The sequence below is a fragment of the Salvia hispanica genome, chromosome 4 (genome assembly GCF_023119035.1).
Source record: "Salvia hispanica cultivar TCC Black 2014 chromosome 4, UniMelb_Shisp_WGS_1.0, whole genome shotgun sequence".
Lineage (NCBI taxonomy): Eukaryota > Viridiplantae > Streptophyta > Magnoliopsida > Lamiales > Lamiaceae > Salvia > Salvia hispanica.
Genome location: NC_062968.1, coordinates 52,497,866 through 52,516,017, shown reverse-complemented (window position 1 = coordinate 52,516,017; position 18,152 = coordinate 52,497,866). Strand labels below are relative to the sequence as shown.

General features: G+C 37.3%; 5 protein-coding genes across 6 annotated transcripts; 2 read left to right on the top strand and 3 right to left on the bottom strand.

Annotated features, from left to right (window-relative positions):
* Positions 1 to 1,520: 1,520 nt before the first annotated feature.
* LOC125221382 lies at positions 1,521 to 2,241 on the top strand. The gene is made up of 2 exons (XM_048123499.1): positions 1,521 to 1,984; positions 2,067 to 2,241. Exons 1-2 carry the CDS (start codon positions 1,521 to 1,523, stop codon positions 2,239 to 2,241), a joined length of 639 nt encoding a protein of 212 aa, XP_047979456.1.
* A 3,253-nt stretch (positions 2,242 to 5,494) lies between these two features.
* Positions 5,495 to 7,404, top strand: LOC125185115. 2 transcript variants are annotated; one of them, XM_048081601.1, is made up of 5 exons: positions 5,495 to 5,930; positions 6,007 to 6,339; positions 6,421 to 6,667; positions 6,757 to 6,876; positions 6,968 to 7,404. In XM_048081601.1, exons 1-5 carry the CDS (start codon positions 5,667 to 5,669, stop codon positions 7,078 to 7,080), a joined length of 1,077 nt encoding a protein of 358 aa, XP_047937558.1. In that variant the 5' UTR covers positions 5,495 to 5,666; the 3' UTR covers positions 7,081 to 7,404. The 2 variants fall into 2 exon arrangements, with proteins under 2 accessions (XP_047937558.1, XP_047937557.1); XM_048081600.1 differs by having other exon boundaries at positions 5,496 to 5,930; positions 5,998 to 6,339.
* Positions 7,405 to 10,402: 2,998 nt separating this feature from the next.
* LOC125221381 lies at positions 10,403 to 11,407 on the bottom strand. Its single transcript, XM_048123498.1, has 3 exons — positions 11,116 to 11,407; positions 10,735 to 10,977; positions 10,403 to 10,617 (listed from the first exon to the last, which is right to left on the bottom strand). The coding sequence occupies exons 1-3, from the start codon at positions 11,405 to 11,407 to the stop codon at positions 10,403 to 10,405; spliced, it is 750 nt and encodes a 249-aa protein (XP_047979455.1).
* A 2,069-nt stretch (positions 11,408 to 13,476) lies between these two features.
* On the bottom strand, positions 13,477 to 14,036 carry LOC125185166 (copper transporter 2-like). Its single transcript, XM_048081662.1, has one exon. The coding sequence runs from the start codon at positions 13,985 to 13,987 to the stop codon at positions 13,544 to 13,546; it is 444 nt and encodes a 147-aa protein (XP_047937619.1). The 5' UTR covers positions 13,988 to 14,036; the 3' UTR covers positions 13,477 to 13,543.
* Positions 14,037 to 15,844: 1,808 nt separating this feature from the next.
* LOC125223852 (18.1 kDa class I heat shock protein-like) lies at positions 15,845 to 16,517 on the bottom strand. Its single transcript, XM_048127153.1, has one exon. It carries the CDS (start codon positions 16,456 to 16,458, stop codon positions 15,976 to 15,978), a length of 483 nt encoding a protein of 160 aa, XP_047983110.1. The 5' UTR covers positions 16,459 to 16,517; the 3' UTR covers positions 15,845 to 15,975.
* Positions 16,518 to 18,152: the final 1,635 nt, after the last annotated feature.

Below are 18,152 nucleotides of genomic sequence, written 5' to 3'. Positions count from 1 at the left end.
AATTTTTTTTAAAAAAATTACAACGAAAGAGGTACAATTTCAACGACCACTACGTGTCCAAACTTCTTCAATCATGTCATTCATGAGTTGTAGATGAGCTTGCAATCTCTCGCTGACTCCATAGGGTAAACCTCGAATGACCGGCGGGGTTGCATGTCTGCCGTAGTGTCGTACGCCAACTGACAAAGCGCAACCGTGCACTTCGTCAGCGGGGATAGACCCTTTCTGTGTTCCGCATCTTCCCGCTGCTGGAAGTACTCGTCGCGCGCCTCCATCCCGTGAACAATCTGGAGGGTCGCGCGCCTCCATCGCCGCATCCTAAACCGTCGGTGAAAAACCGCCGGTCCCCACCGGGGCTCATCGGCGAAGTAGTCCTCGAACGGACGTTGATGAGCTAGGCCATGCTCTCGACGGATGGGCCTCGGGACCTGCTCTTGGGCCTGCTGTTCGACTTGCTCTTGCTCTTGTATGGCACAAATGCCTACGAGAATTTGGTTCCCGAAAGCAAACATTGCGCATTACATAGACCGACGCATATATTCTCCGAGAAACATTTTGGAAAAGTGAGTGAAAGAGAGATATTGCAATGGAGAGAGATTTGAGAGAGATGTGTGAGAGTTGTGTGAAAAATTTAAGGTATATTTATAGATTTGAAAAAAAAAATAATAATAAAAAAAATGCGTCATCGGGCGCGACGCTGCAATGGGCGCCCGATCTCACGCCCGATGGATCGGGCGAGAGATCGGTCGCAACCAACAGTTGCAATGGATGCCCAACGACGCCCGAGCCTAATCTCGGACAATCGGGCGTGAGATCGGACATCTATTGTGGAAGCTCTTATCTCAATACTTATCTATTTTATTCTCATCCTTATTTTATTCTTATTTTATTTAACAACACCTATCTAAGGTTTCTCCAACATTTTTTTCCCTAATGTTTTTGTTAACCAACTAAGGATGAGGTTTTATTCCTACCAAAAATTTAATAACATAGCAATTAAACAAATTACTAAAAACTAATGTGATAAGAGCATCCAATATAGGGGAGCCACGGTCGGGCCACGCCAGAGCCGCGGCTCCCTATAGTGACAAGGATGGGCGGCCGTGGCGGGGGGAGAGGGGGATGCCCATGGGAGCGCCACGCTTGTGGCCGGGCCGCGGCTCAGCTGCTGCTCCCCTTTTTCGATTTTTTTTATATTAATTCTATAAATATACCCATTTTTTCCCAATTTTTTACACCATTCCAATCTCCACTCTTTTCATTTTATCACCAATTCTACTTTTGAAAAATGAGTTCCGACGATGAGTTCCAACAATTGGTGGATAGGGAGTTCTATAAACTCGTTCAAGAGGTACAACGGGAAGTAGAAGAGGAGGCGGCGGCGGCGGCGTTCGTTCGCCCGTTCTATCATCGGCGGACCATCTGCCGTGACCATGTCGGGGCAGACCAACGGTTGATGGAAGACTACTTTGGTGATAACCCCTTGTTATCCAGCAGAGATTTTCCGTCGCCGCTTTAGAATGTCACAACGGTTATTCATCCGTATAGCGACTACATTGGCGCAGCGGTACATGTGCTTCACATTGCGCAGTGATGCTAGCGGCCGACCCGGGTTGTCAACATATCTGAAGTGTACCGCTGCAATTAGGCAGCTTGCCTATGCCGGACCCGCTGATATGTTCGACGAATACCTACAGTTGGGTGAAACAACTGCCCTAACGACGCTGAGGCAGTTTTGTAATTGTATCCAGGCCATCTTCGGTCCGGAGTATCTACGGAAGCCAAATGCCGATGAGTGCCAGAGGTTGATAGATATGCACGGGAGAGTGCATAATTTTTCGGGGATGTTGGGCGGCATCGATTGCATGCACTGGGAGTGGAGGAACTGCCCGGTTGCTTGGAAGGGGCAGTTCACATCTGGATTCAAAGGGAGACACCCAACAATGATACTGGAAGCTGTTGCTGACTACCGATTGCGAATCTGGCATGCATATTTTGGTGTCGCAAGATCAAACAACGACATCAACGTACTGGATTCGTCTCATCTCTTCAATGATGAGTGTCAGGGTGAGGGAGACACCCAACAAGGCATACTACTTAGCCGATGGGATATACCCTCGTTGGCCCATGTTTGTCAAGACGATCCGGCAGCCGGTTGGGCCGAAACAATCCTATTTCGCGGCCAAACAAAAGAGTGCTAGGAAGGATGTTGAGCGTGCTTCTGGTGTCCTCCAAGCGTGATGGGTCATTCTACGGTGCCCCTCAACAATGGCACGAAAATGATGTCGCCTCCATCATGTATGCATGTATCATATTGCACAATATGATAATAGAGGAGGGTGCAAGTACGAGTCACGGTATTGCAACCGCCCCACTGCAGATGGGTGTACCGCGTAGTAATGCATACTTGATCCAACGGTTCGCCAATATGCGGAGGGAAACATCACATACGACATTGCAGGCTGATATGGTCGAAGAGGTTTGGAATAAGGGGAGGAGGGCGTAGAGCGTGATATGCGTTGGGAATGTAGTTTATGAGAAGTCGAAAATTTTCGTTGTATAATTTTACCCCTTTGTATAATACAACGAAGATTTTGTTTTAATTTTAGTTCTTATGCATTTTTTCAATTATTATAGTCCAATAACCTTTATTTTAGTAGAATTAAAATATAAACAAAATAAAAAAGTTTAAACTTTTTGGTGGCTTGGCCATGTCCACTATAGTGGAAAACATAGGCATTGGTGGACCGGCCACGATTTTATAGCCTGACCACACTTTATGGCTTGGCCCGGCCAACTATAGTGGACACCCTAAACATTCTTAATAAATTTGGCGTAATGGTGGACGTGGGGACGAACCCAAGTTTTCTTCATATTTAAGATAAATACATGCACCGACTTAAAGTGAGAACTTTAGACGTGTGTTTGACAGAAATAGAAATTGAACTTTCGGCCATAGGGACAAGATTAATCCAAACTCGGTAAATATAATTATTCTATTACTGCAATATTTTTTTAAAAATGTATCTATTTATCACGAAATGAATGTAATTAATTAGAATGAGATGCATCACCATACAATTACTCATTGTTTTTATGAAGAAAATAAATTACAGTAATTCAAAATATATTGTGTGGTCGGATGTGGTTGCACTACACTCTTTAATTGACGGAAACAACACCATTCACGACCTAACTATAAAAGGTAAAAAAGATATACTACCAACGGTCCACCCACTGCCCCAGTATGTTGGAGTCCTTAGCCTTTCCTCAAAATAAATGAATTATACTCCTATTTTAAAAATTTTAAAACATATAATAGCTTATTATTTCAGTTTATATCAATGCAAAATATTATTAGAACGCAAAATTATTTAAAAATTTTAGAAACTCATTGTCTAATATCCAATGTATATACAATATTTAGCTTGCATTGTACTTTCAATTGCAAAGTGATGGAATCAACCAAGTTCATATAGGAGTACAATAAATAGCGAATGTTCGACAATATATAATCATATACTATATGAGCCGAAAGGTGATATCATAAGTTCCAAAAGCACTACAAAAATTATCCATCCTATGATGAGTAGGAGTAAGATTATAACTTATAAGTAAAGAAACTTATTTTAATGAATCAAACTGATAAAAATAAAATATGAAAAATTACAAATTAAGATGGCTTACTTAACAATAACTATATTGGAATATCACATAGAATATGAATCAATTACAGTGGAACGAATGAAATACTTATGTTTGATTTAGGTTCAATTTTATTATTCCATTTTGTGTAGTGAACTCGGTCAACTATATCGTATACTAATATCTAATTAAAAATGAATTACCCAATTAATTCAATTTAGGGCTTGTGAGTTTACTTTCATTTTATGGTACCCCTCTTATTCAGTCCAACAACTAAATTTACCCTACTTATCCGATGACGTGACGATACCCACTAACTTCACCTCTCTTTTAGCCGCGATGATACTCATTGATTCCAGTTCTCCTTTCGTCTCGTCCAACGACCACCACAAGAGATATCGGGTCTAGTGCGGATATCCACGAATCCATTTCGATGAATCTCATAATTAAGTTACAATTTTACAGCCTCTTCACAACTCACACAATCCACAAAAAGTCCACTAATCTCTATCAAAAACTTAATTAATTAATACGTCGACTTTAGAAAACTCAAAACATATAATGTTTTAAAAATAGTATACCCAACTTATAGTAAATACGTCGACTAGTTTTGTTCCAGCACTACATCACTTCGCCAACAAAAAGGCGCACGTCGTCGCCAGCTCTGCAGAAAACATTTCCCTTAATCTCTATCAAAAACTGAATTAATTAATAATTAACCCCCAATTATAGTCATTAGGCAGGCCCACAACTGGTTCACATGCAAACCGCGTGAGGTGGTGTCAGACCTGACCCCACCACGCCCCTCTTCTTTTCCACTCATTTCCATCAAATTTTCCATCCCAAAATTCCATCCAAATAATTCCATTCTTCATAAACTTCTATAAATAAAAATCGCCAAATATTTACTGTACTTCATTTATATCATGATAGTTACAGTTTTTTTTTATTTTTATTTTTTAGATACGAGATTTAATGAATTGATGTGATAAAAATTAAAATAGGGAAAATAAAATTAAAAATAATAAAATAAAAAAGACAAAGAGACCGTAAATATTACTTATTATAAAAAAAATATATTTTTTGAAAATAATTAAACTACAACTCAAATGAAATATGGCTAAACTACTTTGGGACATAAAGAATATTAGATTAATGAACTGGGAGTATAAGGAAGTACTGCTAAGTATTACTCCCTCCGTTTCACTATAGTTCAGGCAGAATTTTTGGGTTCGGAATCTAAGAAAGAGATGTTGAATATGTTAAATAAATAGATAAAAAAGTAAGAGAGAGAAAAAGATAGAGAGAATAAAGTATATAGTGAATAAAGTAGAGAGAATAAAATAAGAGAGAGTGAAGTAAGAAAGAAAAAAAAGTTACTATATAATGAAATGACTCAACTATGAAGAAACTTTTCGAAATAAAAAAATGACTCAAATATAATAAAACAGAGGGAGTAATACAATTTGAGCCATCCCTCCATTCGTTAAAAATAGATTAAATTTGGCATTTTGGAATGCCCTTTAAAAATAGACAAATTTTATTTAAGTACTTCCTCCGCCTCACATAATTTTACATACTTTGACTTGACACAAATTTTAAGAAAATAGAAAGTGACTTAAAATAGTATTTAATCAAGATGTTAATTTATTCCACGATTTTATGAAAAAAAAAAAAACTTAGAAACCAATTTATTATTCCACCCGCTTCCAACTTCCCAGCAATCTGAAAATTCTCTCTCCTTAAACGACCATCCATCACTCTCTCTCTTGTGTGCTGGGCCCACAGGGCTATTTCCCACCATTTTAGTGGTCGCTATAATTAAACCTTCATGAGGCAGCAATGCAATTCATAATAATCCCCTGTATCTCTCCCTCTCTCTCTCTTCCGTAATCCCCGCCTTTGATATTTTCCACCCTTCCATAATCGATATATATACACACACACTCACACGCGAAGCCACAGAGAGAAAGAGACAGGATAGTTTGCTTCTTTCTTTTCTCTCTTTTTTGTGAAAAAAAATGGCGCGAGAATTGGACGAATTGGGATTCTGGCTTCCGTCGGAGATTCTCACCGACGACGACCTTCTCACCGACTTCAAACCCGACCGCCTCAAAACCGCGAGGCTCGACGATTTCCCCTACGGATTTGGCGGTTTCAACTCGGATCTGAGTTCACCCGCCGAGTTGGTCACGGAGACAGAGAGCGAGGACGACGACTTACTCCTCTCCCACTTGACTCGGAAGCTTTCTCAGTCTTCGCTACTCACCGACTATGCTTCAAAGGTATGCTTTAATTTAACTCTTTTACTTGCTTTGATTTTTTTTTGATTTTGAATCGTGAAATTTTTAGGGGTGGAAGGTGTGTGGTTCGCCGCAATCGACTCTGTGCGGGTGCAAGCCCAGCCCGGCTGTCAGCCCGAACTCGGTGCACGGCTTCTGCTCGCCTCCGGAAGCGGAGGACTACATGCGCCAGGATTTCCTCCACGCGGCTGCGGAGGAGGTGGCGAGGATGCGGATGGTTGAGGAAACGGCGGCGTTTTACTCGTCCAAGCACTTCCCTGCGCAGGTCAAACCCCGCACCGCCGCCACCCCTGCCCCTCAGATTTTCCCCAATTCCGCCTCTGGTTTCTTCTACCCGAATAAAGCTGGATCCCAACCTTATCTCTCCTCTCAGCTACTCCAAGCACCCAAGGTCTGCGCGGCAACTTTTAAGCCTCTGTTTATTTCCAGAGATTCATTTTTTTTTGGTTTCTGATTTTAATGTTTTAAGCAGATGAAGAAGAGTGAAGAATACATGAGCGGAATTGGCGAGTTTCAGCTTCGGAACGGAAGGGGAAATGTCGGAGATGGAAGGACTCAAGTTACGCCCATGGCGACTTGGCCGGGTTTGCAGCAAACCGGTTCTGGTATGCGGCCGGCTTACCGCGCCGAACCCGGTCTAAAGAAGGAACGGACGGGAACCGGCGTTTTCCTGCCTCAGAGATTCGGTTCACTCCCTGCTGAAAATCGCAAGAAATCAGGTAATTTGGGGATTTTGGAATTTTCACCTCCCGATTTTTTTTCCTGTTTGAACATTTTCTGATTCTTCGGCTGTATTTTTGGATTGCAGTTCCTACAAATGTTTTGGTGCCAGAAAAAGTGTTCCACGCGTTGAACATCAACGTGGACGCCATTGATGCCCAGCTCCACCGCAACGCAAGTGATTACGGATCTTCGAATTTCGATCTCGGTAATTTTTTCGTTTCCTTTTATGTATCACAATCTCTCCAGAGCTCAGTTTACGCAAGATCTAATTTCTTCATTTGATTCGATTTTGACAGACGCCGCATTGAAGCACAGGAAAAATCTGATGATGGCTCAACAGAGAAGAATTCTCGCGGCGCAGCCTGCCATGAATCAACAACTTAGGCTGCCTCGAGATTGGACTTACTGAATCTTCAATTATCGCGGCGGAATTTGGGGGTTAGGGTTAGCAGCAGTAGTAGGTGAAATTCAGCAGTGAAGTAGATGATGATGATGAAAGGGAAATAAAGTGGTTGAAATAAAATTTAAAAATCTGAATTAATAGGTGATATTTTGTAGGTTTATTTTGTGGTGGTTGCTTGCCGCCGGCGAGATTGGCGGTGGAGTATGACCGGTGAGCTGGAGTCTGGTTTTGGTTGTTACTCCACTCTCTAGCTGTGTTTTTCTGTTACTAATTGAAAACTTCAAATATGAATGATAATTATGATATCAAAGATTATTATTATTGAGTTTACACTATTTTTTTCTCTTCCTAAACAAGAAATAATATAGTAATATTAATAAAAGTTTGATTCTTTTGGTAAATTTTTTTAATTATTTTTCTTATTGAAGGTATTGGTAAAATTGACTCTTTTGTGGCTATCTCTATTTCCAAAAGAGAAAAGGTCATAATATTATCTTTGTTTTTATCCTTTCAAAGAGATAAAGTTTGATTCAGTTTTTGCTTAGATAACTATATTAATATTAATAAGTTTAACAGGTACTCCGATTTTGACAAGAATTAAAAATCGGCTTTCGAGGTCAAGTTCAAATTAGGTATGTAATGAAGTACAAAAGGAACAAACTAAGGTTAAAAATATAATTTTATTTACATTGCAAACAAAAATTGAATAATTTTTAAAGCATGTTGCATAACTTACAATTTAACTCGGGAAGCCTAATCTTCGACGTTTTTAAGGGTCAATAGTATTTCCAAAATATATGAAAGCAACATGAAGACTTTGGTTATACATCCAAATGTTGGAAATTCCATGATTTTTTAATATTGGAATTGAATTGTTCTATATCTTCCATTAAATTACTTCTAGCCGTCTAGGTCTTTGGATTTCGATTGTTATAATCGTTGTCCACAAATAAAAACCGTCGTTTCAGAAAGGAAATTAAGAAATACCACTGCTATTATTTAGTTATGATTATTATAAACCTATACAAAAATGGATTGAAGTAAAAACGTAAATATAAAGAGAAACAATAGATATGATAAATTAAATTTTGTTAGAGTTAAGTTCATACTTTAGGAAGTATAATTGAACAAGTTTATATGCATTTATGCAAAAATAAAAATTCTACCATAATATTCATTCCACGACATGACAATTACACCTATCTAGTGTTGGAACAAATCATTCTTTAAATGCATATAACAATGGGTAAAATAATAGTAGTATAATTTTTGCGAAATAAGAAAAGGAAAATAAGGTTTATAAGTTTATTAACGTCGGCAAAAAGAGAAATACTCTAATATGATTCATAATCTAAGTGGATAAATCTACTTGTATGCCTTAAACTAATCATATTTGAAATACTTTTTGACATGTTGGGCTCAATCTCAAACATGGGTCAATTTTATTTTAATTGGGCTGAAAATATTTTTGTTTGTTTGTAGGCCTAATTTATCACCATAAGATTGTGAATGAGAATGTTATCCACATTCTCCATCTTTATTACTAAATAAAGTACTTTATTTAAATAAGAGTGAACTACGTAGATATACATTATATTGCAGTTTCACACATAAATGATACATGATCTTTATTTTATATCGTTTTTAGTACTCAGTGATAAAAATAATCCTAGGTACCAAATATGTGATTTTTTTTTCATGGAGGATATTTTTGAAAATTTCAATTAAATAGTACCAAATATGTGATTATTTTTTCTTCCTTTCTTATTTCTCTTTTTCTTATTTAGTTTCTCTTTTTAGTATTTTATCTTCCTTTCTTTTTTCTTTTTTCTCCTTAGTTTATGTTTCTCCTTCCTTCTTTTTTCTTCTTTTCTTCTTTCTTTTTAGTGTTTCGTACATACATCTAATTGCATTCATAATATAAATAAAAAATTAAATATTTAATTAAATTAATTATTTAAAGTAATTAAATTAATTGAATATTTTTTATGAAATTATTTTATACTCATTTTAAGGTTGAAACACCTAACTAAAAATATTCAATTTTTTATATCATTACAATTTACAATGTTAAGTTTTTATTAAAGCTATATTGATTAGTTACTAATTTAAGGTTAAATTTTTTATTAAAGCTATACTGATATATATATATATATTATTACTATTTGATTCATAATTTATATAATTATATTATAATTATTTATTAATTACTATCAGTTTTTAGTAACATAATAATAATATTATTATAATAATTAAATATAATTATAACTATAAGTATATTTAAGTATATTTGAATGATATTAAAAATAAAATAATTATTAGTTTATAACATCAAAATAATATTATTAATATTGATTAATAATAATATCATAGAGAATGAGGAGAATGAAAGAAGATATTATAATATCACTTTTGATACTAATTTTATGTATGCCCAAAATACCCTCTATGACATAAATGGGAAAATATATTTGTTTAAATGACATTTTGGGAAGAAAATTGCATCAGGTACCAAAAATGTGATTTATAGGTACCAAAAACGATATAAAATAAAGATCAAGTACCATTCACGTGCGAAAGTGAAAGATCAAATACCATTTATGTAGTTCACTCTTTAAATAAAAGCAGCATGAAACTATTTTCTTGCACCTTTAGTTCACCCCCACTCAATGCCTAGCAAAAATATGGAGTAGATAATTTAATTGAACTTATAGAAAATGACAAAAAAACCGCAGAGTACAAAAGCAAATGCATTAAAGAGAGGGAGAGGCTTTTAAGCCCATATATGTATTCTTTTCTATTTTTGAAATTATTGGTAATTATCAGAATATGTCTTTAGCCCTTATCAAGATAATCAATCGAAGACTAAAATGTTTGAAGTTGGATAATAGATTAGTGAGTAAAGGAAAAAGACTATACCAAAAAAGATGAATGAAGAAAAAGTTTAGGAAGAAGAAGAGAGATTTTGAATAAGAAGACTGCAAATTTGATAGTACATCGTTCAATACATATTTTGCATGTAAGAAAAATACTCCATGAGTTAGAGCATCTCCAGTGCACGGATGTTCCATTCGAACATCCACTAGGACTTTCCAAAAACACCTCCTGCCACGTCACTAGGACTTCTCATTCCACTGTCACGTCACTAGGACTTCCCCTGCACAATCCGCCCTTCCCATGCGGACTTCCCGCAATAAAAAAAATTCACAAATTCACAAATAAAGCAATTAACGTTTACGGAAATAAAATTTCGACACGAATACGAACGGAAAAAATTAACAACTTCATTAAAAAAAAACATACATGATTAAAAAAAAAATTAACCACATCAACGTCCACCCCTTCGCGTCCAAACCTCTTCGATGATATCGTGCTGAAGTCGAACATGGGCATCTGTTTGCCGCATGTCGGTAAATGCGCGCATCCGCTCGACCTCTCCATGAGGTACCCCCATATTTACATTCGCGGTGGCCACGTCGTGGCTTGGACCGGCACCCGTATCATTTTTATTGGTCCACTGAGTCAGTTCCGCAGCTTCCTTTTCTACAATCATGTTGTGCATTATGATACATGCGCACATGACATCTCGAATGTTGGGAATATACCACTGCCGTGAAGACCCTTCACTACCGCCCATCGACTATGGAGCACACCAAATGCCTGCTCCACATCCTTGCGCTGCCTCCTGACGGCTCGCAAAGTATGTCTTCTTTTGTCCGAGCGGATGCTTGATCGTCTTCACAAAGACGGGCCAGTTTGGGTATCTCCCATCCGCCAAATAATATCCCATATTGTGCTGGTTGCCGTTGGCGACGAAACTGATGGCGGGACCAACGCCATTGCACTGATCGTTGAACAGGGGCGACGACTGGAGAACGTTGATATCGTTGTTCGACCCGGTGACTCCAAAATAAGCATGCCATATCCACAGCCGGTAGTCAGCTACAACTTCAAGGATCATCGTGGGATGCTTGGCTTTGAAGCCGATAGTGTGCATCCCCTTCAAGGCGGTGAGACAGTTCTTCCACTCCTAATGCATACATTCTATGCTGCCCAACATCCCAGGGAACCCGTGCACATACCCATGCATATCTATCAGCCTCTGGCAGTCTTCGGGGCTCGGACTCCAAAGATAAACCTCCCCGAATATCGCTCTAACGCCCGCGCAAAAATTCTGCAGGCACTCGACGGCTGTCGACTCGCCAATGTGAAGGTACTCGTCGAACATGTCGGCCGCGCCTCCGTACGCCAGTTGCCTGATTGCAACAGTGCACTTCTGTAAGGGCGTGAGACCGGGTTTGCCAACCGCATCCTCCCTAATACTGAAATACATGTATCTTCTCTCTAAAGCACCCACAATATGCATAAACAGCGGACGATGCATCCTAAAACGCCGCCGGAATAAGGTATCCCCAAAACACGGCTACGGAGCGAAGTAGTCCTGATACAATCGAATATGTGCAGCAATGTGGTCATGGGGTATTGTAGTTCGACGACGGATCGGCCGAGGTACCGCCGCTGGGCCCTCTACTGTAGCAGTCGATCTATCTCCCCTTCCACAGTGACCTCCAATTCATCCTCGCTATCACTGTCACTAGCGCCCCCACCACTACCACCCGCACGACTACTAGCCATTTTAGATATAATTGAAAATAGAGATTTAGAGAGAGAATCTTGTTAGCACAAGTGATGCGAATGAAATGAAATTTAAGGAGTCGTATATGTAGAGTTTTTTTTTAAAAAAAATAAAAAATAAAATAAAATTAAACTCGGATGTCCTCGGCGGACGTCCGCCCGCCCGTCGCCAGGATATCCGAGGACGTCCGATGTCCTCACGGGACGTCCGTGTCCGACTTATTTTGTTCCAATGGCGGACGTCCCGGTCACCCGTCGCGGATGTCCAACCGGACGTCCGCCGTTGGAGATGCTCTTAGCAGAATCTCTATTAATATAGTATTCCTTCCTCCGTTCCTTGTTAGTTGAGTTGTTTTTCTGTTTGGAATGTTATAATATAATTCAATCATATTTATTTTTGAGAAAAAGTAACTTTATCTTACTTTATTCTTTTTACATTTATCTTAATTTATTCACTATCCACACATTATTTCTTAATTTTTATGTAAAAAAAGTGTCTCAATTAACTAGGAACAAAAAGAGTATTAATATTTTTTTCTATATCGGCCACTGTTCAAGCCACACACACAATGCATGTGACTATGTGAGTGTGGCGTATGTGAGTCGTAACTCAAAAAACAAAACAAAAAAAGTGATAATTTATCAAATGCACAAATATTCCTCATAGTTTAAATAAATTAAAACTATGTTAAGATGTAGAGATGAAAACGAAATGGCATAATAAAAACACTGGCAAATAGCATCACTAGAAAATCCAACTTTCAATCGCCACTCCCAATCTCATCAGATAAATTTTATTCTAACAAGATAAAAATGATTTCTTCATGAAAACGACACAAATATTCTCCACAAAATATTCTAGGCTAAACTCCCCAATATATTACGATCTTCAATAATCTATCATGAAATGATATTTCTATTTCATTATTCGCACTATATTCATACATAGGTAGATCAAACATGAAGTAATTAGTTAGGGTAGTGATAAAATGCAAACTCATAAAATTTCAACACAGCGTCAATACAACTTCAACACAATGTCAATACAGTGTAAAATTTCAAGATTTTGATGTTAACACAATATCCACACAATGTCAACACGGTGTCAACCGTTGACACTGTGTTGATATTTTCTGTTGCTAAAATTTTATAATTTGTTGACAATTTTTAACGGTACAGATCATAGTTTGGAGTTTGTACAACATTTAAAATTTGCATATGATTACATTCCTAATTAATTAATACTATCCCCTCTCATGAAAAATAGTACGCACTATGTTCCGTAATAATTGTCTATTTTGATTCCGACAGACGTCTAACAAATATAATGAAAAGTGGGTTAGAAAAGTTAGTGGAATATGACTATATGAGTTTTACTTTTAAATAATTAGTTTTATAATAAAATGTGAGTGAAATGAATTAGTGGAATGTGATACTTACATATCATTTATTGTAAAGAGTAAAAGTGGACAATTAACGAGGAGACAGAGGAAGTATAATCTATACAATTTTTAATAGAAAATTCTCAAAATAAAAGAAAGACACAGATAAAAAAAATGATTGAAGACTAATTGTATTGAACAGACAAAAATTTACGATCGAGAAATCTTGATTAATCGTCAATCAATATTTATATAACGAGGTTGATATTTAGATAACTATCATTTATCATAAAAATTTATTTGATCCTTTCACGTAGATAGTCACATTAAATACATTTAAATTTAAATTGTGACCAAAACAATAAATTAAAAATTGACACGAGAATGAGAATTATTCTTAAAATAAATTAAAAGATAATACAAACCGAAGCCGGCCATTTTCCACAAATAAATCAGGGGCCGTCCACCGCACGCGCCACCGCTGCTAGCGCTCTGTATTTAACGGCGAAACTGCCGGCGACGTGGCCGGCCACCGCCACCACTAAAACTCCGACGTTGAATGACATGACGGCGAGCATAACAAAGTAAGCTAGAGTCATCCGAACGCCGTACACGGCCGCGAGTACGGCCGCTGCGGCGGCCGGGCGGACGCCCCGTGGCTTGAAATTCGGAGGCACGGAGAAAACCTCGGCGGCGACCGCCAACAGGAACACCACGGCCAGGGCTAGAATGTACATTCCGAGGCGGCCGGAGCCCGGCCAGCCGGAGAAAAGGACCTCCACGTCTTTGCCCCAGAAGAAGCTCATCTGCATCATGGGCATGTACATGATGCTTTGGTTGTTGTACGGTGACGGCATCGGCATCGGCATCGACATGTTTCCACTGTCATTTGCCATTTCTTTTTTGATACTTGGGAAAATATGTGCGTTTAGAATAATAGTATATGTAGGAAAATGAAGATGATAGTAATAATATTTTGGAATTTTTAAAGATTCTATTTAAAAAGATTTTTTTGAGGAGTTAAAATCAAGGACCCTTCGGATTGGCCTAGGCCAGTTAGCCAGTGTGCGTATTCTTTCTTCCTTTTCTTTTAATTGTAAGAATTGTTTTCTTTGTCAAATGCACTTTGGTTATGTCGCAATGGAAACGTAGTCACGGGGTGAGATAAAGAGTAGTACTATAAAAATTAAAAATTGACGAGCTGGAAATGTCGTATCACCTAGATTTTTCACTTCAGTGTTAATAAGAGAAAATCGATTTTGTGGGTAAGAGCGAATAATCCTTCGTTGGCATAATCTATTGACAAAATTATTTAGCGACAACTTAATTACCAACGTCTGTAATCTGTTGGTAACACTGTTTACCCACAAATTTTTTATAATTCGTGATGGATTTGTCCATCGTAAACAGCAACTCTTTTGTAGTGTATAATGTCAAAGTTCAAGCTTTTATAAAAGATGTTTTTAAGTTTGTCGGAGATAACCGACTATCATTAGTGATTTAAGGTCGGGGTGATAACTCATCTAGTGATAGAATTTTATGAACAAAAATGTTTGTGCTCATACATAATAAAGTATAAGGGTACAATATTTTTGTAATTGCAAAGTTGAAATATGTATAATACATGATCAAAATTCAAATCTTTTGCAAATGACGTTCATAATAAATTAAGGGTTTCCAAATCAATCAAACATACAAATTAATGAGCTTTATTTTGATGATGATCTCACATTGATGCAAAAATATTAGAACTCTTGATTTGCAAAGTTTGGATTGGCAATTTAATCGCCATGCATGTGTAAAGGGAGGCAAGCAATTAAATCTTTTTAATTCTAATTAACAAAAATTAATCCACGAAACACTAATCGACGCACTACTACGAACTAATCAAGAAAATTAAACTTAAAAAAGAAATATTTCAAATGAAAGTACATCCAAATCTAGTAGTCATCTTCCTCCACCGCCGCCAGCACTCTGTACGCAGCGAGCGCTATTATGTACATGCCGAGGCAGCCGGAGCCCAGCGCCCCAGCCAGCCGGCAAAAAGGACCATCACGTCCTTGTCCTAGAAGAAGCTCGGTACAAGTCGTGCGTGTACGTCATGCTTCCGGTGTTGCACGTTGGATGGCAGCGGCGACATGTTTTCGTGATCATTCCACATTTGGTCAATTACTAAAATACTCCCTCCGTCCCACGAGAATATGTATTTTTTAATTTTGGAAAATATTTTCTTTCTAATGAGGTATGACTCATTCTCCACTAAAAATACTTTAATTACTTCTTATTTCTATATCTCTCTTACTTTAACAATTTTACATTAAAACTCGTGTCAAACCCAAGATGCATGTTTTTTGGGACGGAGGGAGCACTTATTTGTTTTGTAACTGTAGAGGTAAAAAAAATGCCATTAAAAATGAGATAAAAATAGTTATTGCAAAGGTAAAACAATATCATTATAATAGTAGGATACAAAATATAGTTGGTTTACCTTTAAAATCTTAATTCATAAAGTATTATCCATTATCGATCAGGAAGCTTCGTTGTTGAAAATTGTAAATTTATAGCTAGTACTCTAGTACTAATAAAGTATATACTATAATAATTAAAGGAGTACTTATTATGATTGTGAAGTGTAATAGAATTAATTCACTACTAACTAAAATGATTTTGCTTAGGATTGATAATAGTGAATTAGGTATCTATACTGCTATACAAATTATGCTCAATAATCTAAAAAATTATAGATCCAATAGTAATTAATAATGATATATTTCCATTATGCAAGGTACAATCATATAACACCAGAAAAAAAATAGTAATACATAATACAAAAATCTATTAGGAATAACACGAGAAACAAGTCATTAACAAACCCTAAACAATCTCAACCTTTAATTTCAAAGTCCTTGACAACAAGAGATTTCTTAGCATCCCTCTTAGGAACCGTAATGGTGAGAATCGCATTATCAAAATGCGATTTCACGCTATCGCTTTTCGAATCCTCCGGTAGGGTGAAAACCCTAGAAAATTTGCCTTTACTACGCTCAACGTGGTGCCAATTCTCGTGCCTATCTTCCCTCTCCACTTTCTTCTTTCCACTAATTTTCAAGAATTTGCCCTCTTTCACCTTCACCTTCACTTCCTCTTTCTTGAGCCCGGGAAGCTCAGCCCTGAGCACGTGAGCTTCCGGGGTCTCACTCCACTCCACTCTCACTCCACTGAGAGGAGGGGCGGTGTTGCCATGAAGTCGCGGGCGTTGTGCTAAGATGGCTTCGTGGCGGTGGTGGAAGTCTTTGAAGGAATCCCACATATCCATGGTGGATGGATGGTGGAGATGGCTTCTAGGGAAAATGGGCAAATTAGACATTGTTGTTGCTTTGTAGTGAAATGAAAGATGTTTTGCTTAGTTTAACAAGTGTTGGAAGATAGCATTAGCTTTATAGAGGGAGAAAGAGAGGGGAATCGGCTTTAGTGAAGATGGGGAATTTAGGATGAAGATAGTTACATGGAATTTGTGCTCAATTTGGACAAGCGTCGATGTAGATTGACGATTCTCAATTGGTGCATGTCTAGGTGGATGATAATGGCATCCACTGCAGCATGCTTAATAGATGCCTTAAGCACGCGCCGTCGAAAATTAAGAGATGAAATGTACTTTTATGTACACCGGTTTGAGCCTTTTATTTATTAAAAAAAATGTATTTTTACGTACACTATATTTTCTAGTTTAAATTATATTTTTCATTCTTTACATTTTGTTTTTTTATGTAAGTTGTTTTCACTTCATGTTGTATGTCCTTAACTCTTTATATATAAACGAACACAATCATGTCCTTCCAAAAATATGTTTTAAATCCGCCGCTAGACGCATCAGCGACACAATTTAGAGCAAAAGCGGGGCCCAATTTTAAAGAGTCGGATTTGCGGCGACGGAAAGCAAAGCCACGGAGCGGTGACCGCACATGGAGCTGGCGGTGACACAGGCGGGGGGCGGGGGCAGTGGTTTTTTCGAGTGGCCTATGCTCTTTTGGGCTTTCCGATGGGCCCTTTGACTGAAATGGGCTTTTGTAAAATTTTCATCTACAAGCAATCCATCCTATACTACTACTACTTTTGTTTAGTTTGAAATATTGGCATTTACTATGTTAAGATTTCGAAGATAGTGCTTTTCAAAACACTTTTGCTTTTTCTATCTCTTAAGTTTTCTTTTTTTTTAGTTATTTATTTTTCCAAGCTCTAGATGACTAATTTCTTGGCTCACTACTCTTTGCAATAAATAAGATATAGACATTTATTTTGATAGTTCTTGTTGGGGTCAAGCATTGATTCGAGTCTGCAGAAAACAAAAATTTACAGTAGTATATTCTTGAAAAACAATTTTCTAATAAAATTGGTGAATTTGAAATAATACTATCATAGTGAAGATAATGTGGTAATCACTCACGTGTAATTACAATTGGTGGTTTAGGTACGTCCGTAGGATTATAAATTCGTTAGAATCCTTGATTAGGTAAATGGGATAAGGATTAAAATCTACTTTAATATTTCTTACAATTTTTAACCTAACTACATTAACTAGTATTTCTAGAAGTCTATGTTTTTCTTGTTTATTAGAATAAACAATGCGTAGAGACAAATATTAAATACTAATAAAAATACAAGATATCATTCCCCCATCTTGTTATTCTCAACTTAAATTTTGTGGGCACGTGTATTAAAGAGAGTTGAAAAGTGTTGTAAAATTGTATTGGAGTTTTAAATATATCTGACCAATAAATTAATATGTTAAAGAAGGAAAATTATTTATGTATGCCGACTTAAAATGAGAAAATACATTATAAATGTTACGACCTAAAATGGGAAAGTAGACTATAAATATTGGAGGTCGCCCCTTTGATGAGTTGGAGTCCGTGATTCTGAACGATTGGAGTGTTTGCTGGCTTGCACTCTAACATCCCTGTTTCTGCTGGAAGATCAAGAACATACTTCTGTTGGCTAATAAAGATTTCTTTTCCTGATCTAAGTACTTCAATGCCGAGAAAATATTTGAGATCGCCAAGA

Bases quoted from the DNA above. Each gene is read 5' to 3' on its own strand.
- LOC125185115 (XM_048081600.1), top strand. From the start codon at position 5,667: ATGGCGCGAGAATTGGACGAATTGGGATTCTGGCTTCCGTCGGAGATT. The intron at 5,931-5,997 runs GTATGCTTTAAT...TGAAATTTTTAG, and splicing joins TCACCGACTATGCTTCAAAG to GGGTGGAAGGTGTGTGGTTC. The intron at 6,340-6,420 runs GTCTGCGCGGCA...TGTTTTAAGCAG, and splicing joins AGCTACTCCAAGCACCCAAG to ATGAAGAAGAGTGAAGAATA.
- LOC125221381 (XM_048123498.1), bottom strand. From the start codon at position 11,407: ATGTATTTCAGTATTAGGGAGGATGCGGTTGGCAAACCCGGTCTCACG. The intron at 10,978-11,115 runs GTATGCATTAGG...CTTATTTTGGAG, and splicing joins GATGTTGGGCAGCATAGAAT to TCACCGGGTCGAACAACGAT. The intron at 10,618-10,734 runs GCATTTGGTGTG...ACATGATTGTAG, and splicing joins AGCGCAAGGATGTGGAGCAG to AAAAGGAAGCTGCGGAACTG.
- LOC125221382 (XM_048123499.1), top strand. From the start codon at position 1,521: ATGTCACAACGGTTATTCATCCGTATAGCGACTACATTGGCGCAGCGG. The intron at 1,985-2,066 runs GCATGCATATTT...GATGAGTGTCAG, and splicing joins GACTACCGATTGCGAATCTG to GGTGAGGGAGACACCCAACA.
- LOC125223852 (XM_048127153.1), bottom strand. From the start codon at position 16,458: ATGTCTAATTTGCCCATTTTCCCTAGAAGCCATCTCCACCATCCATCC.
- LOC125185166 (XM_048081662.1), bottom strand. From the start codon at position 13,987: ATGGCAAATGACAGTGGAAACATGTCGATGCCGATGCCGATGCCGTCA.